This window comes from Poecilia reticulata, linkage group LG7 (assembly GCF_000633615.1).
Source record: "Poecilia reticulata strain Guanapo linkage group LG7, Guppy_female_1.0+MT, whole genome shotgun sequence".
NCBI classification, from domain to species: domain Eukaryota; kingdom Metazoa; phylum Chordata; class Actinopteri; order Cyprinodontiformes; family Poeciliidae; genus Poecilia; species Poecilia reticulata.
The window spans coordinates 20,288,866-20,314,008 of record NC_024337.1 but is presented as its reverse complement, the minus strand read 5'-3'; the positions used below and the strand labels follow the sequence as shown (position 1 = coordinate 20,314,008).

The following is a 25,143-nucleotide window of genomic DNA, read 5'->3' as shown; positions in this document are numbered from 1 at the left end:
CTTCAACGTTTACTTCATGTTGGTCATAAACTGTTTCCATGGTTTAAAAGTGAACAATAGAGTAGGAAAATTAACGATAAAAGAGGGTGACATTTTATTTCTAATTGATGCACAGGCTCCAATAATCCATTTATGAATCATTTAGTATATCATGGTTTGAAACTCCTACAGTTTTCTCTTTATTCATATCATATTTTTGCAGAAATTGGACTTTTGTTGCAGAATATCTACTATCACCTCTGCTTCTTGTTCACCATTAACTTTGTTTGTCTTTCTTTACTGGTTTAGGAGGTTCTTCTGATATGGGTATGGGTATGAGCCCCTTCAGCCAGCAGGGCCAGCCCAGCCAGTCCCCATCCTGGCACGAACCCATGATGAACATGGAGGGAAACAGGTCAGTGGATCATTTATCATGAGCTGCGTTTCCATTGACCGTATAATTGGAAATACGAAAATAAATTTGCTTAACGGAAACACGGCAATTTTGAACACTAGGATGAGGTGGTTTATCAGCTGTGTCGAAATTAGTGTATTTCGCCAAACTGCAACTTTTTTCGCATCAACAACTACTGGCTACTATCACGACTGGCAGAAATGACAAAGAAAATGGCAGGAAGTGGTAGGAAGATGCTGATGCAACATGTTTGAGAAAACTTATTTGCATGTGACTTTAATTGTGTTTCTAATTCAATAGAAACACTGCAGTTACAAAATAGTTCTTTTAAACTTTAGCACACTATTTTTAAAACAAATTTAGCACATGGAAGCTATAGTTTGCATTCACATCTAACTGACAGCCTTGATTCAAACCTTTGTATTTTTTCTGTTTGCATGATGCAGACGCCAGTTTGGCAACCCCTTAGATGACCTTCTGGTCCCTCCCACCACCAGTGAGGGTCAGAGCGATGAGAGGGCGCTTCTGGACCAGCTGGATTCGCTGCTGAACAACACCGACGGCATCGCTCTGGAGGAGATAGACCGAGCTCTCGGTATCCCAGACCTTGTCAGCCAGGTAAGATGTCAAAAAGAGCCACACTCTGCAGCGTGGCGCTCCCTGAAAGTGCTGCAACGAGGGGGAAAAGATTATTTGTCATAGTGTGAGTCACGACAGACCATCATATTAATTTTTGCATTCGATATTTCAGTCATGACTCAGTGTGTCCAGGCTGTCGTCTCACTGAAGGGAGATAGATGAGCCTTAAGGAGTCCGTCTGTGCTGCTTAGAAAAAGGCAATTACCGAGCCAACCAGGCGGAGATGAATCAATTAAACTGAGAAGTTTGACAAACTTGTCTTTGTCCTCCTTGTCTTGTGTGCTGCAGACCCAGGGAGCAGAGCAGCAGCTGGAGCATTTTGGAGGACAAGACCCGTCCATGCTGCTTGACCAAAAGCCTCTGTATGGAGCAGGCTATCCCGGACCCCCTGCTATGCAGATGCAGTCTGGCTACGGAGGGAACCCCATGCAGGGGCAGGGCCAGCAGGCCGGGTTTGGGCCCATGCTCTCACCGATGGGCCAAGGCGGGAGCTTTCCCGGTATGGGTGGGATGGGCGGCATGGGGCATCCTCGAGCCAACATGATGCGACCCAGGATGATGAACGCCAACAAGCCCATGAGGCTGCAGCTGCAGCAGCGTCTTCAGGGACAGCAGGTAGGACGCCACGCTGAACATACAGCTGATCAGTTACAGCTTTGGGAGATTTCACTATAAGCTTGTTTTAATTTTTATTTTATTTATTGACTCCTCCCATCTCATTTTCACGGGGCTCGTTACAAAATAAGAAAACAATAATAGCTTTAAGCTGAAATTCACAACAGACAATTTCTTTCCTAATTCTGGGTGTGAAAAAAGTAACCTATCGGTAAGTCTCAGGCTAAATGGTATTAAGTTTTGTTTTAAAAAACATTGGAAATTTAAAATAGGTACATTTAAAAGAAATTAGGTGTCAGTAAGTCTGGAAAAGGGTGCAATTAATTTAGATTATTCAGGTTTGAATAAGAAGGAAAAAGGTAAGTAGAGCTTGAAAAATGTTCATCTATGCATCCATCGGTTTGTCTGTTCATCCATCCATGGTTTTATTTTTAAACAGCAGATTCAATTGAATATTTTACAGGCTTTGCTGATATTTTTGTTGTTAATTTTTTTTTCCTGAATAAATCAGCAAACGTTTTTTTTATTATCCAATGTACATGGTTATGCAGAAAATTTTTGTTTTGTTTTTTTGTATATAGTTGTACCATCGTGATTAGCTGCAACTATCCTGTCCCTATATATTGTAATCTATTACTTGATTTTAGAAAAAAACATTTTTTACATTACTCTTTTGGACTAATAAATTGCCAGAAAGTTTAAATATGTCATTTCCTCTATTTTCTAATGTTTATTTTTATTAATTTTTTTGTCAAGTTTATGAATCAGACACGGCAGGGCATGGCGATGAAGATGGAGAACCCAGGAGGAAACCCCGGCATGAGGCCTGGCATGCAGCCTGGCATGGGAGGACAGGTAGGTTATGGAAATTACTTTTGGAATATCTCAAAATAAAGACTATTTATGGTAATTTTACCAATAAATAGGATAAATACAATTTCCACATGACAAATGTCTGCTTTAAATGATTCAAATCAGAACATGACCAAAACATCAGAGTAAACACAATATTACATCTGCTCTGTGCAGCAGGGCTTCCTAAATGCTCAGATGATGGTTCAGCGTAACCGAGACGTTGTCAACTTGCACATGAGGAGGCAGCGCATGATGATGCTGATGCAGCAGCAGCAACAGCAGCAGGCGGCTGCAGCCGCTGCAGCAGCTGCAGGGGGCTTCAGCCCGCCTCCGAACGTCACGGCTCCCGGGGGCATGGACAGCCCCATGGGGGGGCCAAACATGGGCCAGCCGGGACCGCAGCAGTTTGGCTACAGTGGGAGCTACGGTGAGTTTAGTGAATGCTGCTGCTCCCTTGTGGCAGATCTAAGCTGTGCAGCAAACTTTTGGTAAAATTAATTATTTTGGTGTCTGATGCTTGATATTTTCGGTGTGTAGAAGAAGAGAGCTGAAGGTTTAGGGGTTTTTTTCAACAGGCATGACCCAGCAAGGTGACCCCTCTTTTGGCCCATCAGGTGGAAGTCCGCCTAATGCCATGATGCCAGGCCGCATGGGGCCTCAAAACCCCATGATGCAACAGCACTCACAGGGGGGGCCTATGTACCCAAGCGCTGACATGAAAGGCTGGTCACAGGGCGGCATGGGACGCAACAGGTACGACACCATCACTTATTTTACAGTTTTTCTCATGTTTTTTCGCTGATTAGTCCTGTAGACTTGGTTTGATTGGGGACCAAAGCTGCAACGTTTGTTACATTTTCAGCTGGTGCGGCTTAATTTCCCACTGCACTGTGTCAAGCAAACAAAACCCCTTGGGAAAAACCTGTTTAGCCCCTCACCTGTGCACCAGAAACCACCGAAGAAGACATGAGTGCAACTTCCTCCTTCACAAAATGTAAACAAAATGCGTGTAGCATGAGATTTGATCAGTTGTAGGATTTCTCTTGTGTCTGGCAGAAAACCATAAGCCATTCCTCTCTCTATCGGCAGACTGAAGCGTTTGTTTTGCTTGTATTTACCCAGAATGCCCTTTGTTTCCTGCTTTCGGAGCAGTCTCTGGAGTTCACTGAGACCTAGGTTTGTAGGGGGATCATAGTTCGATTGAGCACCTCCCCAATCAAACCGAACTGCAGTTTTACTAAAGCGGACTACAAACCGAACTGCAGTTTTACTAAAGTGGACTAAACAGTGCTGGTGTGAATGCACCCCTAGTTAAATCCTGTCTGTATTTAATTTTTTTTATCTCCAGTTCATACCCTCAGCAACAGTTCGGGCCGCAGGCACCGCTGGGTCAGCAGCAGTTCGGGCAGCAGGGAAATCCCGGGCAGTACGGAGGCATGATGATGAACGGCGGCATGCCGGCCAGCGGAGGAGGCGGTCACATGGGACAGATGGGGATGAACCCCATGGTGATGGGGCGCATGCCTATGGGGCCTGATCAGGTATGTGAAAAGAGTGGGAGTCTCAATACTTAAAGAACATTATTTAATGTTTAGTCTCAGGACGGTTTACACATCTGAATGCATCTCAGGAGGATTTCAGCAAGAGGAGTGCAACAGGGATTGTGGTCCCCCTGCTCTTCATAACTAAAACATGCGAACAATACATTTTAATTTAAAATTCGTTTTAGCGTCACATACACTAAAAGTGGCTAGAAAAACAATACATCCTGCTTGGATAATATAATGATATTATCAAACACATTTCTGTTGTCACACAGGAGCAAATAAATAAATCTTATTTGTACTTTTAGTCTAATTCTGTTGTGAAACTCCATGGCAATTATTGCATGAAAAAACTGCTAAAGCCTGCATTTGTTATAATATTTTTATCTAAAAACATTAGTTGATTTGCTATGATTTTCAGCCAAAGTGTTTGAGAGTTACTTGTGGTTCTGGAGACACTTATTGATGGTTAAAAATCCATTTTATAAGCTTAGATAAAAATGTTTTTTTTTTTTTTTTTGTTCAAATATCTAATTTCTGTCTTTTTTTTGCTACATCTCAGCATCACAATCATTTTTCTTCAGAAACAGGAATCAATAATCTTTGCTGCTTTACGATGAACTCTGCGTGTTTTTCTTGGTGGGTTTCTCTTTAAATGCTCACGCTCTGCTCTCTTCCCCCTGATGATCCAGAAATACTGCTGATGGACGCGCCAGAAGCTTTTGTCTCACTGTGATCTCCACCCAGATTTGGCAGACGGCTTCTGCGCTGCAGTGTGTGTGGAAATAAACCAGGCGTGTTATGATCCTCCGTGTAGCGCCACATTCCCACCAGACGGGGGAGTGAACTTCCCTCTGGAATGATGGCCAGTAATGTCAGCCACACCGCCGGAGGATAAACAAGACAGACTGTCACATGAAAACACACAGCCTTCCTAAAAATCTGACAAACTGTTTATCCATCATGCACAGAGAGACGGACATGAATTCAATGTTCCTCCCTTCCTGAGCAGCCAGTGTTCCTCAGTATATCCTTTCCTTGGACCAAACGGTGAAGCTACATTATATGGACAAATGTATTTAAACAGCCTCTGTTTTGTCGAATGTATCACGAAGCTATATTCAGATGTAAAAATGTCGATTCTGAACTTTCCATCCGCCATCGCTCTGCCGCTCCCGGCGGATTCCTGCAGACACGACCAGCAGCTAAAGAGCCGTCGGGTTGTGACGCTCACATGAATGTTATTAAGAAGTAGCACATCGTCTTGTCGTCCAGGATGCCGCTGAGTAGGATCGAACTAACCCGTTGGCTCGTTGCACTTTAAGGAAAGCCAACATCAAACGGATTGTGGCAATTTAGAGGCCTTTATTCATGAATTACTAAATAGCCTCAGAAATTTCCTCTTCTTTTCTTTTCTATTCACATTCTTTAAGATTGGGTCAACTTTGCAGGTTTTGCTCCTCAGAGGGAACCAGAGAAGAGTTGTGTTTATAAGAAGATGAATTAAGATTTTAAAATTGCTCCTAAAAAAATAATTTCCTTTTTGAAGTGATCTTTTTGCAATTTAATGATGACTATAAATTTAGATATTTCTTGACAAGTTTAAACCACTTCATGGCAACCCTGCCGGTTCCTCCACAACTCATGCGAAATGTGGATCCGTCCTCGTGGTTCCTTATAGAAATATAAAAAAATTGAAACTACATATTCATCTAATAGAGATGCACAAAAAGCCCAGACTGTTTTACACCTCACCAAGCCAAATCAATGGTGAGCCAGTCAGAAGCTAAACTCTGATCTTTTAAAGTTGTAAAGATTAAAAAAAAAAGCCAGTCTAACTAAGCTAATTATCTTCACAGAAGTTAGATCCACTCATACTACAAAACAAAGTGCTAGATGATCGTATTGAACTCAAATATCGAGCAATAATCCTTCCTCCCAGTTTCCCTCTGAGGACAACACTGACACATTGTTCACCCAAAGATCGGTACTGCAGTATTAAGCTCGATGTCTTGTTTGGAGCATTTTATTCCTCTTCTTTTCTGTAAATATGATCTGTAAATATGCTTCAAATGTACTATATATAAATATATTTATGCTTTTCTAGCTCACATACTGTTTTTTGCACAGATTGTAAGGCTTAATATTTAAAGGTGTAATTTTCTTATTCCGTCATAGGTCAGCTCTTCTTTTCGATACATTAATTGGGAGGAAAACGCCTGTTTTTGGAAGCAGTACATGTATATTTCTTTGATATACTGTCATTTTCCCGCTGTCTGGAAGCACTTTTTTTATTTCTAATAATCCTTAAACCATGAACCCTCTTCCTATTTTCCTAGAATGTAGTCCGAAGCATACAGGTGCTAGTAGGTTGTTACGCTTTTTTAAATAAGCTATTTTTCTTTTAAAAAAAAAAAAAGAATTATTTAAAAAAAAAACAATGAAATGTCTACACAGCAAAAGAAGTGACACATGATTGTGTTGTTCTGTGGGCCCAGATTTCTTGCCAGTCAATCCTCTCCTACGTGCTTCAAAAATCGTAGTTTTAACTCAAATTCAGGCTACAAACGGAGGAATTTAGATCAAAATTTCATCCATAAATCTCTTTTGTTTTTTTGTCTTGTGGAGGTTTTTGTTGAGAAATCTACCTTTGAACACACGCTCAGTCCAAAGATTTCTGTTTGTCATCCTGCAGTGCATAGAAACAGCGCAGTAGATTGTGTGTGTGTGTGTGTGTTTTTTACTGTTGCATATAACGCAAGGGGAGCAAAAGTTGGATTCCGTATAAAATACTCTGATCTGCTTGAAACAGAGTAGAGAGGTCGTCCGGTTCTGCTGAGGTGGTTTAAATTTTTGTCTTTCTGTGAACCTTACAGCCAGTTGATTTTTATGTGGTGCTTACATTCATCAAGAATGTCCTTTTGAGTTGGAGAAGAGGTTTTATCCATGGTTCTTGTTATTTTCATGTCAAAACAACAGGCTGGAATCAAGGAGAAATAAATATTAAAAACAGGGAACGTTGCTCTTCTTTTGACGTCACAGGAGCAAATCTGGAAAACACAGGATCATGATCGCAGGATGTAAAATACTGTTGGGTTTTGTTTTCTTACCTTGTTTCTTGATGTTAATATTGATGTAAATACAAATTTATATTTAAACATTAAAATATGTCTGGTGTAATTTTTTCCCCCACCCCAAAAATACCACAAAATCTTACCAAATATTTTTGGTCTTGTTTCTACTGCAAATATCTTAGTTCACTTGAAATAAGACAAAATAAAATCACAAGTAACTTTTCAGCAATAAAATAAAAATAGGAGCTTGTTTTAAGTCAATAATACCTCAATATTGATGAAAAGTATTAGGTTCAATAGCAAATTATTTCACTATATTATGGAATCATTGACATAAAGGGGACCTACTGTGTAAAAATTTACTTTTTGGATGTTTTAACCTTCCCTTTTGGTTTCTACGGCTTCTAAAAATGCCAAAACACTTTAAAAAAAACTCGCTGTCACCTTTTTGCAATAACTTAATGTCTTTTTGGTGTCTGGAAAATGAGTAATTTCAAAATCCTCCTGATTTTGATTTCAAAATCCTCCTGATTTTGAAATGGACAACCAACAAGATTGTTGAGTCGCAGCACCGTTACCTAGCAACCTGAGTGGCCATGCGTTTTTTTCGGCTGGTTTTATCACTGTAAACGCTGTACAATGGCTGCTGGAAAAGAGAAGAGTTTTGTTGTTGACTTTCCATCCAGAAATCACTTGCTGCACTGTTGTTGGTTGTGCAGGAGACTCTGCTTCTGCTTTTCAAAGTAGTGTGACCTTATATTAGCAATATAATATGTTAGCAGCCATTTTCACATGCGAGCGCAAACGTTGACATTGTGGGCGTGTAGCCAGCACATTTGGCTGTAAAGTAACAAGAGGCTCTAAAGCAGCTCATTCTGAAAGGAGCTCAAAATAGGCAGAAGTGACCAGACTAAAATCTCATCATCTAAGAAGGATTTTGTGCAAAAAAATTTAGTGAACATGTTTTTGTATAGACTTAACCCAACCTGCTGAAGGAAACGTAATGGGTCACCTTTAAAACAAGCAAATTAGTTATGTCTTATTTAAAGCATACTAAGATATTTGAACTAGAAGCTGGATCAAAAATTCTTGGTAAGATTTTGTTTTTACAGTGTAGTGCTGGATCAGAGCTGCGGTTTTTTCCTCTTAGGAGGAAAAAAACTGAAAGAAGAAGGTAATCTTAGCCGGGATTAAAAGGGACCATGAGTGTGTCTGAGTGGATGAGGGGCTATCAACATGTGAAGGGGATCAGAGTGTGAAAAAAGTCTTGAGTCATTGTCCATGTTGTTGTCTACAGACTCACTTTCATCCCCTCATTTCCTGTCCCTCCTACATGCGAGACCCGCTCTCCTTTCTTGTACTTTCCCCCCTAAAAGGATCTTACACCACTTTTAAGGACTTCTTCAGAAGCTGCTGTATTTTAAAGTTTTTATAAACACTGATAGCTCTACTGCTTTTGAAGTAGTTTTCTAAAATACAAAATATATTTGTATCAAAGGCTGACATCTGATACTCATTCACTCATGCATGACCTTCTCAACCTTTGCTGTAATTCTATATACCAGATCAAAAGTGTTAAATTTGTTTGTTGGAGGTTTTTTTGTACCGTAAATTATCCTCCTTCTGTGTTGCACATATCCTGTTCAATTGACATGGAAATCAAACAAACCTGTTTTGGAGTTTATCATTCAAGGTGAATCAATACAGAAACATGCAAAAGGCTGGTCAGAGGTCTCACTGGGAACTTTGTTAGAGTGTTTATTTCAAACTCTCTAAAGAAGATGCTCAATAAAAAATGTCTAAACTGAAAGCACAGAATCCAAATTTTAAATCTTGAATGTTTCTCCTGTTAAAGAAATTATTCATCAGACTCAAACTTAACCTACTTTTGAGTTCACAAGACACAAAACTTTTGGAGTCACCATGTCTCTGGAATAATGGTCAATTAAAATGTTTTTATACACATGTTTTCCAGCAAGACCAATTTTCTCTGGTTTCTTCTTCATGAAATGTGTTTATCTTTGCAGAATATTTTCAGTGCTTCAAAATACTTTGCACAAAAAGTGTGGAAATTTGTGTTTGGTTGATTTCTTTGTTTGTCTAATGAAGCTTGATCACATTTAATCCATCCAATTTTGACTTCAAGTCCATATTGACAGAATTTAGACTAATACTGGTTAAGCAATAGAACAGCATCCCACAGCAATGTGTGACCAGAAAAAGAAGGTAGAGCCAGTTTATTATGGAAAATATTTTTTTTAACTTTACATCATGTTATACTGTTATTCCCTCATCAAGATCATATATGGAGTGTTGCTTTGATTCTGAGGAATCCTTGAAACTCTGCTATTAGCATTAGCTCCGCCTTAGATCTGTGGTCTCTAGCCAAGCCTCTTCCCACTCAGCTCCTCCAGACTAGAGGCAGCAGCAGTTAGCAAATACCTGTTGGAACTGCGAGTCTGCAGAGCTCAGTGCAATGCTGGTAAGAACGATAGTAAATGGCATAATGGAGAAACATTGTTGTGATTTTGTGCTGAAGGTGGAGTGTTGTAAAGAGAAGAAGTTTCATAAAGAGACACAGATCTAATTTCAAGTTTCTTTTAAGACATGTTCGACAGCATTTATTAACAATTGGAGGAAACATAGTTGCGTAAAATGGCTCAATGGGCCTGGAAAATACGAAATCCACCCCACTCCTTTAATAAATTAATTGTAGGTCTTGTTATATCAGTCATCCTGTACAGAAAATATCCAAAAAAAATGAGACAATGGCAGAAAAAAAAGCCTGTTATGCATTTTTCCTGCAGAAGCAGCCAATAAGTAACGTTACTTCAAATAAATAATAGATATTTTCTGCTGAGTTGCTTGGTTAATTTAGTGAACATGTATTTATGACTCTCTCTCTCTATCAAAGTGTTCAACAGTTCCGTGTTATGGTTTCAGTGGGGTGGGGGTTTCCTTTGTGCGCGTGCAGCGGAGGCAGGGTGGAGCTGAGGGCGGGATGCTCCGACGGGAACAGACGCACCGCCTGTCGATTGGACCAGAAGCCAAGAGAAGGAAAGCGCCGTTGAGAGTCCGCCGGAGCTTAAAGACTTTGCATGGGATTTTTGTTGTGGGTTTTTTTCCCTCCAGGACGGGAGGTTTGGAGGCACCTGTCCGCTTGAGCCGCATTCCCGGCAAACTCCGAGCGAGGCTGAAGCATGGACGCGGTTTTACCCTCATTGTTAATATTAATATTATAGGAGGTTTGTGCGACCGCTGCGCGTAAAGTTACCCTTCCTTTCTCTCGTCTCGCTGCTTAGTTTTTGGGTTTTCCACCGAGCTTTATGAGTTCGCCGCTGTTTCTGGGTCAGCTGCTCGGGGTCCCGCTAGAAATAATGCCCCCCACCATGGAGAAGGACACAACTTACACAAAGATCTTCGTCGGCGGGCTGCCCTACCACACCAGCGACGCCTCACTTCGGAAATATTTCGAGACTTTCGGGGACATCGACGAGGCGGTGGTGATCACGGACAAGCAGACGGGGAAATCCAGAGGATACGGCTTTGTGAGTTGATATCTGGCTTTCAGCCGGTATAAAAATGACTCGGATTCATTTTGCTGACTACAAACTGATTTCTTAAATAGTATCTCAGCTCCTGTCAGGGCCTCCTCCACACGCACACACACACACACACACACACACACGCACACACACTGCCACTTTGTTTAAGCAACAGCCGTATGCAGCGTGTCAGATGCTGGCGGTCACATGCTGGCGGCATGAGGAGCAGGTTATTTCTTGAAAGTGTGTCATTAATTATCCTCGTCCTCCTAAACTACAAATGAGCTGCAAAAACACTCCGCTTTGTAACAAGCAGCTGCAGCTGTGGGCAGATGTCTGCAGGGGGGAAGAGGGAGTCTTCAGTCTCAGAGGTGTGACATGTCGGTTGGCTATGCTAGATAAGGCTGCTGTATGACTTCCTCCTCCTCCTCCACCCCATTTCTCTCTCTTTCTGCCAGATTTGGGTGTTTGTGAGTTTCTGAAAGAGATAAAAGATGAGAAGGAGTTGTGGGTATTGGACTTCCTCTCGGTTGGGCTGATAATTTGTCTCTTAAAGGAGCAGTGTTGTGTGAAATTAACTTTTTTTTTATTTTTAGCTGTATATCATGCTGAAATGTTATATCCTCATCAAACATACTTGGAGTGTTGCTGCTTTTATTCGTTCGTGAATGCTTGAGAAAACCTTGAATTTCCTGGAGGTTTCAGCTCCTCCAGACTAGCGGCAGCAGCAGTTAGCAAACACCTTTTGGAACTATTATAGAAACTACTTATCAGTGCAAACATGTTGTCAAAAGCTTAATGGAGGAACATTGGTGGAAAGAACAGGAGCTTCTTAAAGAGACAGAGACCCAATTTAAGCCATGTTTGATATATATATTTATATATAAAGCATTTTTTAAAACAACTGAAGGAAATGTAATTACTTGATTGTGCTGTAAAATTATAGAATGTGTCAGGAAATTACATAATAATGCTCATCTAATGATTCAATGCTATTACATTGGAATCACTTTTTACCAGTTGGCAGTTTTGCATCATAGGGTTGAATTGGGATTTGTCTTTGACTGACTTTATGACTGGATTGCAGTAAAATTAGAAAAATTGATTTGAGAAAATTGCAAATTGGAATTTCTTTTAAGTCATGTTTGAAAAATATAGGATTTTTATAAGAACTGAATGCACCATAACTACTTGATTGTGCTATAAAATGGAAAACACATAATACTGCCCCTTTAAAATGAGCTGCAAAACCAAATGCTGGTATGTTTTTAGTTTCACTGCCCCACTTCTTGGTGGTAGTCGTCTGCAGCTGTGGTTTACCTTGTATATGAAGAGTAGCAGCTCTGTGGGTGTTTGTTAACCTTCATCGGCTCGCCCAGCTTCCATCTGTTCCCTCCTCAGCTCGCTCCCTCAAGGTAGATTCCAGTTTCTCATCCTCCTACCCACCACAGATCAGCCCACGCCGGACCCGACGCCTGGCGTACAAATGCAGATTCCTCCTCTCATCATCAGGCAGAAAGGATGTCCTGTTTCGTTTTTACACAAAAAGAGAGAGGAAGAGAGACTGAATGATTTTCTGAACACATAGTGGTTGGAAAACGTTTTCTGTTGGTTGCAACCACAACTTCAGTGTCAACACAGGAATTTACCAACTGGTACAAACACTTTCACTTTAAATAAAAATCTTAAGGGTGCAGCGTGTGTTTGTATTCAGCTCATACTTTATAGAAGCACCTTTAATGTAATTACAGCTCCAAGTCTTTTACTAATATTTTTGCCCATCTTTCTTTGCAGAATTGCTCAATCTCAGTCGTATTAGATTGAAATTGTCTGTGATAAACATTAAGATTTGCCACATATTCTCATTAGTCTGGAAAAACTATCTCATTGATATGCTTTGATCTAAACCAGGGATGTCCAGTTGTTTTGCACTGTGAACGAAAATAACCAAATTGAAATCACTCGGTTGGGGCATCTTTTGCTACAATGAAAATGCAATAATAATTTTATCATCAATCTTTGATTTTTGTGATTTAAACATGCAATATTTTCATGAAACAAAGAAGAAAAGAATCATTTATTGCAGGTTCTTTAATTAAAGAAAGGAATGAAGGTTTCTAACTTTTTGTTTTATATTTTTTTGGTCTTGAAAATGTTTTTTAGTCATATCTCAGCAACAAAAACGAGAACCTTTTCTACTTTGATAATATTAAAAATGAAAGTAAAAAAACATGGTTAGTAAAAGAAATAAGACTTTCCAAACATTTTCCATGTATAGAAAGTTTTCATCTGCATAAGCTCCATTTGCATCGATCTGAACGGCACATCAATTTATGCCGAGGGCCACAAATGGCCCCTGGACCTCATATTGGAAACCCCTGATATAAACCATTCTGCTGCAGCTTCGTATGTTTAAAGTCGTCCTACTAAAACATGAACTTTCACCCCAGTTTTAATTACAGGATACAGGCTTTTTTCTATTTGTAGCTTCAGTAATCTTCCTTTTAACTCTGACCAGCTCCAGTGCATGCTGCTGCCACCACCGTGCTTCACCATAGAGGTGGTGTGTTAGAGTTCCACATGCATTTTTAATTTATAGCAATGAAATCTGTCTTGACCAAACTGTAAACACAAATCAAACTTTAGCCAAACTTTTAAACATTAATCCTTAAACCTGTCTCACAGAAGTGGCTGTTTTCTTGCCAGTCATACATAAAAGTAACATTTTGGTCTTATCAGATTCTCCCAGTTGGATCCCTGCAGCTCCTCCAGAATTACCAAGGATCTTGTTGCCACTTTTCTGAATAATCTTTGCCCAATCTGTCTGCTTGATAATTGACCTGTGAGACGTTTACAGTTCAGGTAATTTTAATTGTAGCTCAGTAGTTTTATAACCCTATTCTCCCTTAAACTTCTCTACTATGTTATCTCTGACCTTTCTAGTGTGTTTCTTGATATTCCTGGTGCTGTTTGTTTATTAATGTTCTCTTGCACAATAATTTAGATTGAGAATAAACAAGTGTGGAGTCTTAAGATCTTCAGAAATTAAACAAAATAATAAAAATCATGACATCTTTTATGTTTATGCTGTAAATAGAAACTAGCAAAATAGTGGCTTCTGAAACCATTTGTGTTGTCATTCATGTAGTGAATCAGTAGTAACTCTGGTATATTTACTAATAATTGAGGTTAAGAAAGACCTCCAGAGTCACTTTTTGGGTTGGAAACTGTAAAATTTGAGAACCACTTATCTAATAAGGTCTTTGACCACCACAGATTGCTTGTTTAGATGCTCATTTGATGCTGCATCAGATCTTTTTTTAGGGGAATCAGAGTAAAGGGGGCTGAATACAAAGGCATACTACATTTTTTAGCTTTCTTTCTCTTTTACAGATGTTGAAAACCAGATATCCGGTCAAATCTTTTCATGAATGTTCACCACCTTGTGTCGATTTATCACTGGACTCTGCAACCTGTGGCTCCGGAGCCACAAGTGGCTAATGTGTTTAAAAATAGCTCTAATAACACCATATGCAAATTTGAGCAATTTTTCATGGAATAATTAGATTCAATTTCCACTATGTTAACATTAAAAGCACCAGGGAGTTATACTGTGTAATTTTTTTTGTCATTAGTTTGAAAATTTGCCAAACACGCAACATAAGAAAATATAATTTCCTCTTTTTGGCAAAAAAAGAGAAATTATGTTTTTCTTTCTTAATTTAAAAACTTAAAAAAAAAAAAACTTTTTATAATAACACATTTATTTCAGTAGATTTTTTTTTTTTTAAATCATAAGATGTGTTTGGTCAAAAGGTTGTGTAACATTTATGGCTCTAGTGAGGCTTATTGAGCTCTTTGGCGCCAGACCCCTGGTCGAATAAAATCCAAAGGAAATTGAAGGTCATTGCAAATACATTGAGTTAAATGTATTTGCAGTAAGGTCACAGACCCCCTTTTGTCTTCAGCGCGTGGCTTTGGAGAGTTTTCTGAACGGATATTGATCAGCATCATTGTTTGCAGGTGACCATGGTGGACAGGGCAGCAGCAGAGCGGGCGTGCAAAGATCCGAACCCCATCATCGACGGCAGGAAGGCCAACGTGAACCTGGCGTACCTCGGAGCAAAGCCTCGCAGCTCACAAACCGGTGAGATTACAGCTGAACACGCCTTATTTCATCTGCTGGTGCAAATATTTTTTATACAATGATGGTCATTTAAAAAACAGACAACACAATAACAAAAGCAGGACTGAATCTTTCCTCTTTAGGACAGAAGTGTATTGGTAAATTTCAGCTTGTTTAAATGAGCATGTTGTATATATTTGATCAAATGTGTTTTTTAAATTCCTGCTGATTGAGAAATATTTAGGATACATTGGCAAGGATAGGAGATTAAAGATGATTAATATGAATATTCATCTTCATAATTCCTCTATATAAAGGGCTCATACAAACAATATTCTTATTTTCCTTATGATTCAACACACATAAAAACATAACATTGGTTTTAAAATTAATTTTTGCATCCATATCAACCTGAGAGGTTTTGAATCTTTTTTTTGTGATTTAGGATTTGATCTAAACTCTCCTATTGTCGCTCCGGCTTTGTGTTTGGGTTTGTTGTTCTGCTGATCCTCCTCCTCAGCCTGAGGTCTTTTGCAGCTCCTAACAGTTTTCATGTTGAGTATTTTTCTCAATTCTCCTTCCTATCACATCAATTGATCAAATATTTGGCTTTTCTGGATTTTTTTCCATAGTTCAGAGTGATGTCAACCCAGAGCCGCCATCTTGTTTGACAAGTGTGTTTTATTCATTTGGCGTTTGAATTAATGACAGAATATAAGGGTCAGGCTAAGATTTATTTATTTTAATTAGAAGAATAAGGTCATAATATTACAATAATACAGTTGTAATATTAGAAGAAGAAAGTAGTAATTTTATGAGAACTCCAACACAAAAAAGAGGAATGTCGAGCATTTTGTAAAGATACTCATTGGTATAAGTTTTTAGTGCTTTGCAGGAATACTTAATCTTTTAACGCATAAAATTATTATCTGTAACGAGACAATTTTGCAAACAACTGCTTCTGTTTCCAAGAAAGAATCGCATGAGCTGAGCTGCTTACACCAAATCCTGCTACGTTTATCAAAGCTTTTTCCTTCACCAAAACATATTTTTTGTTGTGATTTTGAGACATTTTTCAGGTATAATTGCATCTTTATTGTGCTAATATTATGACTAGATTGCTGTAAATAAATAAAAAGTCTCATAGCCTGGCTCTAGTACAACTCACAGAAGGGACGATTGAGATAAACGCCACTTTTTCAAAGTATTTTCTGACACTTGTAATTTCTTTCTGAGAAAAGAAAGCAAGAGGGGGAAAAAATAGATTAAAATCGGAAATTGAATCTGTTAAGAAAAAAAATCACGTTTAATTTCTAGTCATATCGCCCATCCCTATTAGAATCTGAGTATATTTAGGTTAGGTGGATACAACTTGGTAAACCACAGGTATGCTTGTCACTCAGCTGAAAACATCATATCATCTCCACCCTTACATTTGGTCTTTGCGTCAGCTTTCCTGACGCCTTTTTTTTTTTCTTCCCAGAGATGCTGCATGCTTTCCCTCTGAGGTCTGACCTTGAGAACCTCTTTCCTTCGCTGCTTCTTTTTAAAAAAATTGACTTGAAAACAGTCGAGCGTAGGTGTGATTGACAAACAGTGGCGCCAACAACAACTGACTGTGTTGCTTTTATTCTGGAGCCCGGCACTGCAACGCAACTCCCCGAGCATGCAGCTGAAGGGAGATGGCAGCGCTTGGTATTTTGTTATTGTGTTTCAGAGAGGCAGACAATGCCTAGAGAAAGAGGGGATGGGACCGTTATGGGGAAGAAATAACAGCATGTCTGTCTCGTCTTTGTCCTCCCAAAGAACGAAAACGTGCGCGTAAATATATGTTTGAACAAAAGAAACGGTGAAGTCATACAAGCATGGTAAAGAAAAACAGATAAACGGAGGAATGAAGAAAACAAGTTGCAGAGGAGGAGCAGAGAGGAGGAGGACAACTTTCTCCTTTCTTACTCATCCCCAATTGATTCCTGATGAAGTCTAGAGGCAACAAGGTCACAGATGTTTGTCAGAGAATGTTGTGCAACTCCATTTGTGTGACAGTAAATGTTGAGGGTGTAACGGTCTGTGATACCATCATAAGCATGCTAATATCTGAGCGATACAAACAGAAACACTTCAGGGAAGAAAAGCAGCTCTCGCTCTGGATGTCTGTGCTACCAGAAGCTATAAAACGTCCCCTCTGTCTTTCTCTTTGTCTTCCTGTGCAGCTTTTTCAGCTGGAGTTCACCAAGTCCTTCCTACGTGGGCTCAGAGGCAATACGGGTAAGACACAGAACAATCAATAAGGCTGTTTCCACCTCTCTTTCTCTCTCTCTCTCTCTGATTCGTGACATTTGGATCCCTACATCCTGCTGTGACTTGGGTTTTGGATACTGTGGCCCTGCAGTGCTGGAGAAAATAAACACTCAAAATAAATTATGTCTGTATAAACTCTAAATCGCCTATAGAGGACTATGTCTATAAATATACTCTTGAACTGGATGCATCCTCTGTCTGCTTCTCTTTCTGGTCCATTAAATGCGTGAGAAGCTCAATTCTGAATTTCACACACGCATTAGCTGAGCTTCACTGAAGCTGAGAGGAATTTAGTTAAACTCCCTCCTCTTCTTCCCATCGTACACACACTCCTCTTCACTTGATGCGCACTGTTATTGATATTAAAACTTGTCTTCTGAGGCAGAAAGAGACACAGAAAACATGCTTAGACACGGATAACCTTTAAATATCTTTATTCGACAGAAGTAGCATCATACTGTTGGCAATAGAGGTGTGCCGATCGATCGGTCACCGATCATAATCGGCCGATTTCTGTGAAAAAGTGTATGATCGGTGATCGCCAATCACGGTCTCTTGTTGCCGATCACACAAACTGATCACCTGCATCTCATTTCGCAGCCTGCCTGTGCAGCTGGTCTCCTCTTTCCTTCACACTGCGCAAATGCGCAGCAACAAATCCTAAGCAATGTGGAACTATAACGCACTGAGTGAATCGGGAAGTTTGTTGAGAGGTTTTATTTTGGCTCTTTGCATTATTTAGCCTCTTCAGAGCCTTCATATGTTATCAGTCTGTTAAAGATAGTATTACCAATAGCAGTACAATTTGCAGAATGCCTGTTTTGTTTAGTTTTCTTCTTGGAAAAAGTCATTAAAAACAAGTTTTTGTCTAAATTAAGGTGAATTCATGGTTCCTTTTTCCACATAATGTAACCGGTAGTGTTTATAATAAAAAAATAATAAAAATAATTATGTGATCGGTATCGGTGATCGGTATCGGTGATCGGCCCTCGGGGTGATCGGTATCGGCAGGAAAAAACCTGATCGGCACATCTCTAGTTGGCAATAATAAGGAAAACATTAAGCTACATGTTCTACCATGCTAATGTTTACTGTGGCTTTTGTTTTTGAAAATAAAGCACAGATTTGGTATATAAGACAATCATTAGTTGTGGTTGTTTAGATGTGCTGGTAGCACTGGACGATATGGTTGAAAAATGTCAGTCGATATCAATAATTATTGATTAGTTTGTTATTTGAAATGCTGCCAAACTGGAGACATGACCTTTCCTCTTTTAGCCACAGTTTCCTTTCCAGCTTTTCTTTCATTTTCTTCTTTCACTTCACTTTGTTGTTTTTGTTTTTAAGCAGCTATTAAACTGCTGCTGCACAAGTTACTCAACAGGTTGTTGCTGGGCACCCAAAGAACGATTGTGTTAGCTGTTGCTAGGTAACCAGAGATTGAGGGAGTTAGTTGATTCCACCAACTTATCTTAGATGATTTCCTGTATTTTCATTGGCTGGGAGGTACAAAAGGAGGTGCTACTCTTGATTTATGCCATAAAAAAACTGAAGTAAGTAGTTAAGATGTGAATTTCATAAAAGGTGCTGCAATCATCTAATTAATGAAAATATATTTCACTTAAAATTAATTTGGATGGTTCTAGATAGAGGATCATTTGAAATTTGTTGAAATTCAGATGTAAGACACAAACAGATGATAAGAATATGAAACAGGAGACTGTGCAGCAAGGGCAAATTTACTACTTGAGACAGTGTACGTATTCTCTTGACAATGTTGCATCATAACAGTTTTGTTTTAATGCCAAACATTATCGCTTAAAACAAGTTTTGGCTTCATCAGACCAGAAAGCATTCTCCAATCAGGCTTCAGGGAGATTCAACCATTGGACCCGGATGTTTTAAGTTTTGACAACTGAATCCTTCTTCAGTGTTACTGTCAGACTCTTGGTATCTTCACTGACCAGTTTCAAACTCGTCTTTTGAATCGTTTTAATGAAATTTCCAGTTTTTTGTAATGTTTTAGTCATCTGACACTTTCTCTAATCACTGTTTACTTTGTGTCATGGTACATAGATAATACTGCTGAACTTATTGTGCTTTTCTCTGGACTAATACCTTTGTACAGACGGCATCCATCGGATCATCTGTAATCACAAACATAGACGAGCTTTATTGTTGTACATGTTGAGCAAAATCGTGTTGCAAGGCTCTGATAACATTAAAGAAATACATAAAATAATAAATAAAAAGCATGACAAATTGCTAAAATAAATAAATAATAATTAGTATAAATGTAAGCGTCCAATATTTTTAGGAGCTGTCGCCATGGCAACAGCCATTGTTTTTGACCGGATTCAATATATGAAGTGATCTTAGATCAAGATACATTTTGATTCTTATTAACTGTTTTCATAGGATTAGCTATTCTTTAGCTAATAAAGAAAGATGCTTTTGAAACCTTAATCTTCTAGTTTTCAATTATTTGGAAAAAAATATCTCCCCTTTCCGGCTTCCCACAGGCCGACATCCTACAAAAAAGCCCATTAAAAACCAAAACTGTTGCGAGTGCTATTAATATTGCAGCCCTCAATTTGTGAATGAGGGATGAGGGAGTTTAAGCTGACCCAGATGGGCCTATGAATGAGTGATGAGATGAGGTTTGATAGAAAATCTTCCAGAATGAGGGCAGACATTCGAAACACAGCGGGGGGCTTTGGTCTTTTAATCTCTGCTTCCAGGAAGACTCACGGTTTGACACCTCGCAGATGGAAACAAAGCAGGCAACAAACATCACCTGGTATGCTAAAACTAACAGACAAGCGAACGCAGACAAGACACAGAAACACCCCCAGTTCAAGCATTTGGATTCTTTTCCTACGGTGTCTGAATAATTGATCAAATACGTGGATTTGCTTTTAACTGTAAAAAAAAAATGAAGTTAAGCACAAGTTTTTCTATATTGAAACGAAGTGAACGTTTTGCTTTTAATGTTAATCTTTAAAGCTAATATTTATTATTAATTAGCGTCTTAGATTTTTATTTTGATTTAAATGGAAACATCTATTAGAGCTACAAGACGACTTTGTGTTTTATTTCTCTACCAGCTGGACAATTATGATAAAAACTTAACTGAATAAGCAGATAAACATTTCTACTGCATGAAAGGAAGTTTTTAAAGAGCGCTCTGAAGATAATACTTCCACAGAGTGTGCACCCAGGGGCGCCAGATTATGTTGTATTATTTAGATTGATGAAGCTGAACGATTAATTGGGTGACAAGCAGAGAAGCAGAAGTATAATTTTGGACTGTTGTTCAGGTGCTTCAGTGTATCTGACATCTTAACTGTTATGAAAAACTGCAGAGAAATGGTGAAGTTTTGAAATGATTGGCTATTGTTAGCGAGAGATGGAATGGCTTGTCCGTCAGATTAGTAACTAGAAATGGTTTGTTCATTGTTAAAACAATTTTTTATGTAGTGTTCTCATAAAAAAAATATTACTTTGTGCTTTTTTTGATAGAATTAAAGTACTCAGCTACTGAATGTAGTTCATTTCAGCTCCTGAGGGTCTTCTAGGGTTGTTGTGCCAAAAACTAATCACAAGCTTAGAGGAGGCATCACTCTTGCTGTGGCAGCTCTTAAAATGGATAACGACCAGCCGTGCCACATCAAACTGGCTACATAACTGCCTGCTACACCACACCGGATGTTTATGTTAATTTGTGTTTATTTTAGCTTAGTTTTTAACTGCATGACTGGTTGTCTGCCATTTTTAAAGCATTAATTGTAGTTCTGTCATTTTACTAAACGTGTGTTAATTTAAAGTGCTTTATAAATAAAGCCGGGTTGGATTGGATTGCATGGTCTTTCTTTCTCAGCTGAGGTTTCTCACCTACAACGCGTCACTAATGTCTCCAAGCGATCTACACAGAATGTAAAACCTTTTGGTGTATATTTTATTTAATCAAAACACTATCTGCAAAGAAAAACCATCTGTGGTTTGGCATCTAGCCCTTAAGTTTAAAGTGAATCATAATTATGTAAAGTAAATGTCTAGAGATGTGGAGTTGCTGTTGCTTCAGAGTTATGTTGTTGGTCAGAACTGGAGCAAAAATGTTTAACATGTGACCTGAAATAAAGTTAGTTTTTGTTATATGTGGTCATTGAGGTAGAGTAGTCTCACCACAAAAAGCTTTTAAATCCCTCTGCAGTGTGCTGGTTTGATAAGTCTCTTAATCACTCGTTATTTACATAGAAGTGAATATAATTAAGAGCTGCAAGCTTGAACACAGTTAAAAAGTAAAGTTGTGAGCAGGATGATGCCTATCCTTTAAACGGAAATGAGAGTATAAGAATCTCAGAAATGAGTTTCTGTATCTCATCTCATTTGTTAACTATAATTGGTTTTAAATAATTACATAACCAAATATTATTATGTTCATTTTTATAGATCTGTTTTTCTTTTTCTTTTTTCTTTTGCTTGCATTTTGCCAAGAAAGCATCACTGAATCAAATCAGATCTGAGATCATTTCAGGAAAATGTTTCTGCACAACAAATTCTGCAGAGTTAAATCAACACTATGCCGAGTCTATGTGGTCCTTATCAGAATTGGTGTTAATTTAACTCTTCAGAGTTATTTCAACAAGAAATTAAGTCATTTTAACACTTGAAAAAGTTGGAACTACTCAAACTATTTTTGAAATAACTCTATAAGAGTTAAATTAACACCAATTATGATAAGGACCACATAGACTCGGCATAGTGTTGATTTAACTCTGCAGAATTTATTGTGTTGTTCTACTCCTGACATACTATTCTTTCATCGGCTTAAGGATGATGTGGCTCAAATTCAAATATGTAAAACAAGTGAATTGGTTAATTTCGTTACTAATTGATTGCTTAGTTCATGTATTAGTTAATAAATTCTGTTTTTGATTGGAGGTGAGCAGATTGTCTTCATGTAGCCCAGCAGGATAACTACTTGTGACTTCCTGCTTTTCTTTTTCTCAGCTTCTGTAAGGTTTATCCGTGTTGTGAAAGTGAGCGGAATCCCCCTTTTACCAGACAACAGTTTTTACATTTGTATGTTTTCTTTCATTTTAAAACACAAAATCTGAAATAGACATCGAACAATCAGTCTGTGGTTCACCGCAGTTTATTTATCTGTTGTGAAACAAGAAGTGAGACCAGAGCTTGCAACATTGATAACCTCAAGAGGTCTTGGTGCTGCACAGCTGCATGAGTTATTGGGCTTTAAGAAGAAAAAAACCCAATAATTTGTCAATTTAGGTTTAATATTGTCACTTAAGATGCTTTGTTATAAATGTAGGAAGTCAATGGTTATTTTAGAGCCAAACCGATGGAAAGAGACATGAGCAAATGGTGACATTTTAAATGTAATTAAGTAAATTTCAACTTTCACTTTAAATTCATGTTTAAATATGATACCAAAGAATCCTAAAACCTGTGACATAATAAATAAATAAATAAATTTCTATTTTTTGTCCTGCATGTGCAAAGGACACATCTGTCTCCGCTCAGATGTTTTTGCTTTGAGGCCGTGTGTGTCTTTGACATGATCAGTATGACTGCAGTCAGTTCGCAGCTTTTGTTGGCAACATATTGGGGTTTTTATCTGAGGCAAAAGTTAAAAAAAACTGAGCGAAAGGTCCAAGCTAAGCAGGGCTGACAACAAAGAACGTTTGGTTTACAAATTATGAATATTTAAATGCAGATTTATGACCATCAGCAACATTTTTCCCCGAACTGTTGGGGGAAAATGTTCAGTGGTAATTAGTATTATTAGTATAGTATTATTTTTAATCTCTGCCTTTAGAGTATTAACTTCTTTTAGAATGCTTTTCATTTTGGATAAAAGTAGTAATATTGGATATTTTTACAGTATTCCACCAGATTCACCCATTTTGTAGACTGATTATTTTGTATGTTTACATTTTTTATACAAAGAGATGTAGATGACAAATTGAAGGACGGTAGTAATGTTGGGAAATTAGGGGGAAACATTTGTTTTCTGTATTTGACCTGTTAATTACACATAAAAGATTACAAACAGGCTTTGGCTGGTTCATTGGTGCATTTTTACTAAAAAGAAACTTTGGAAGCTGTAACTATTCCTGTCACGATAACAAATTTTGTCCCAAAAGTTATTGCGATAAACGATAGGATTGTTTAGAGACCATTTCCAAGCAATGTGATGACAACAGATTAATAATGCAAGAACACGTTCACAGAAATCAATAAACTTTAAATTCTGATGAACATTCAACACTGGAACCTGAAGACATTTCAAATATCCAAAATAAATAAACAAAACAACAAAAACAAGAAATAAAAACAACTTGTGAAGTCTCTGTAAACAAAATTGACCTTTAAAAAAGTTGAGACCAAAACTGAAGACATTTGTAATTTGAAAAAAGCAGAAAAATTATGGAAATAGAAATTATTGAATTTGTTTTAATTTATCACACAACTAATTGACGTATTGCTTATTGTGACAGCCCTAGCTGTAACAACAAACAAAATGTAATTTTCAAGAGAAATCAAAGAATTTAATCTTGTCTGATTATTTAGGATGCAAAAATATCTGGAGTTTTTTAAACTAATCAGATTTATTTCCCAAATAAACATAAACTCTATTTAAACGTGTCAGCAGGAATTTGGTTGCTTTTCACCCCTTTTCTTCCACCAGTTTGCTCAGACAAACACTCAGAGTATAAACAGCAAATATCAAAGACAAACAAGGCACAGCTCTGTTTGCTGCCTCTGCGTATTTGCTCAAAGTTTTTAGAAGACGGAGTACGCCTCGACGCCAAATGTGCCTCTGAGATAGAAACTGAATCTGGGTGGTTCCAGTTTAAAGGAGCGACTGGAGGGAGGGTGCGTCTGTCGCCTGTGGTCGCCCGCTTGTCTGCCTGCAGAGACAAGGTTAACACATTTCCTTAGCAGAAAGAAAGTTGCTTTTTTTTTTTTACAGACTTTTTATGTTTCTATTTCTTGAGAGAAACTAAGAGAGGAAGGAGATGGATGTGTGGTGAGACGTGTTTAAGACGGTGTGAGAGCAGCTGGGGAGGATTTCCTGTTGAAGCAGAGGAACTGGATGGGGTGACAGACTCGTAGCACACCTGCGGCCGAGGGTCTTAAGTACGGCTCCAGATCTGGTGGTGATGGACACAATGCTGGAGCTCATTTCATATATTCATACCAAAACCCCAGTGCTTATACTTCCTCTTATTTTTTACAGTCACACCCTGGTTGTTCTCTTTTCTTTTCACCTATTTCTCTTCATCTAAAGTTATAATTTCCTCTTTGTTCAGGGCTTTGCGATAGATGGCGAAACCTCCGGTGGGTTTTTTTTTCCCTCAGCTGGGGACCTAATTAGAGGAGGCCCTTCTGTTGAATGAAAAAATACAAAGTCTGAGGGAAAAAAATCTGACAGTCAAAGCACAGCTGAAAGCTTTTCAAAATGCTCCTGTTGTCGTTCAGCTTTGAGCTTTTGTTCTAGTGAAGTGTGTGTGTCAAAGTGCTACATTCAGCTGCCACCTCTCTTTTTTTTCTATTTCCCTGTCAAAGCAATGAATGTATGTGAGCGGTGTTGGAAGATATACGTTGAGGCAAGTTTCTGTTGAGTATTTCAGGCCAACTTAAGGATTTTGTATATATCATGCACCTGCAGGCGGATAAGGAACGGGGGAGAGAAAAGCGAAGGGGAACTAGAGAGTTTACAGCCAACCACAGGGCCGGCACAAACCTTTTTGGGGCCCTAAGCAGATTTTCATTTGGTGGCCCCCATACCAACAGGTCATAATTTCTCGGCTACTCTAAGTGTGTAAAATACCTACTACAATTAGTAGGTGTGGTAATTTAATTTGGATTTTAAGTGTGATATATTGTTTTAAATATTTGAAAGTAACATCAGCAGAAAAACACTTAATTTACAGAGAGCAAACTTAGGTATAATACCTTATATTTTATTTGTGTACCTATAATACACAAATATTCCTTATACATGTCATATGTAATTGCATAT

The 25,143-nt window shown here is 38.4% G+C and overlaps 2 protein-coding genes across 4 annotated transcripts in view; both read left to right on the top strand.

Moving 5' to 3' along the window:
• Nucleotides 1-6,474, top strand: part of LOC103467612 (nuclear receptor coactivator 3-like) — a 35,243-nt gene extending 28,769 nt beyond the window's left edge. The window contains exons 15-22 of one of the 3 annotated variants that reach the window (XM_017305817.1): nucleotides 289-394; nucleotides 841-1,012; nucleotides 1,322-1,648; nucleotides 2,405-2,503; nucleotides 2,681-2,930; nucleotides 3,079-3,256; nucleotides 3,852-4,044; nucleotides 4,740-6,474. In XM_017305817.1, coding sequence (XP_017161306.1) covers nucleotides 289-394; nucleotides 841-1,012; nucleotides 1,322-1,648; nucleotides 2,405-2,503; nucleotides 2,681-2,930; nucleotides 3,079-3,256; nucleotides 3,852-4,044; nucleotides 4,740-4,751 — 1,337 coding nt within the window. In that variant the 3' untranslated portion in view covers nucleotides 4,752-6,474. Of the gene's footprint in view, nucleotides 1-288; nucleotides 395-840; nucleotides 1,013-1,321; nucleotides 1,649-2,404; nucleotides 2,504-2,677; nucleotides 2,931-3,078; nucleotides 3,257-3,851; nucleotides 4,045-4,739 lie in introns of all 3 variants that reach the window. The other 2 variants (XM_008414160.2, XM_008414159.2) reach the window with 2 other exon arrangements.
• A 3,486-nt stretch (nucleotides 6,475-9,960) lies between these two features.
• The window catches only part of rbm38 (RNA binding motif protein 38), a 23,748-nt gene continuing 8,565 nt past the window's right edge, over nucleotides 9,961-25,143 (top strand). Inside the window, exons 1-3 of the mRNA XM_008414161.2 lie at nucleotides 9,961-10,669; nucleotides 14,690-14,813; nucleotides 17,006-17,060. Of these exons, the coding sequence (XP_008412383.1) occupies nucleotides 10,448-10,669; nucleotides 14,690-14,813; nucleotides 17,006-17,060 (401 nt within the window). The 5' untranslated portion in view covers nucleotides 9,961-10,447. The remainder of the gene's footprint in view (nucleotides 10,670-14,689; nucleotides 14,814-17,005; nucleotides 17,061-25,143) is intronic.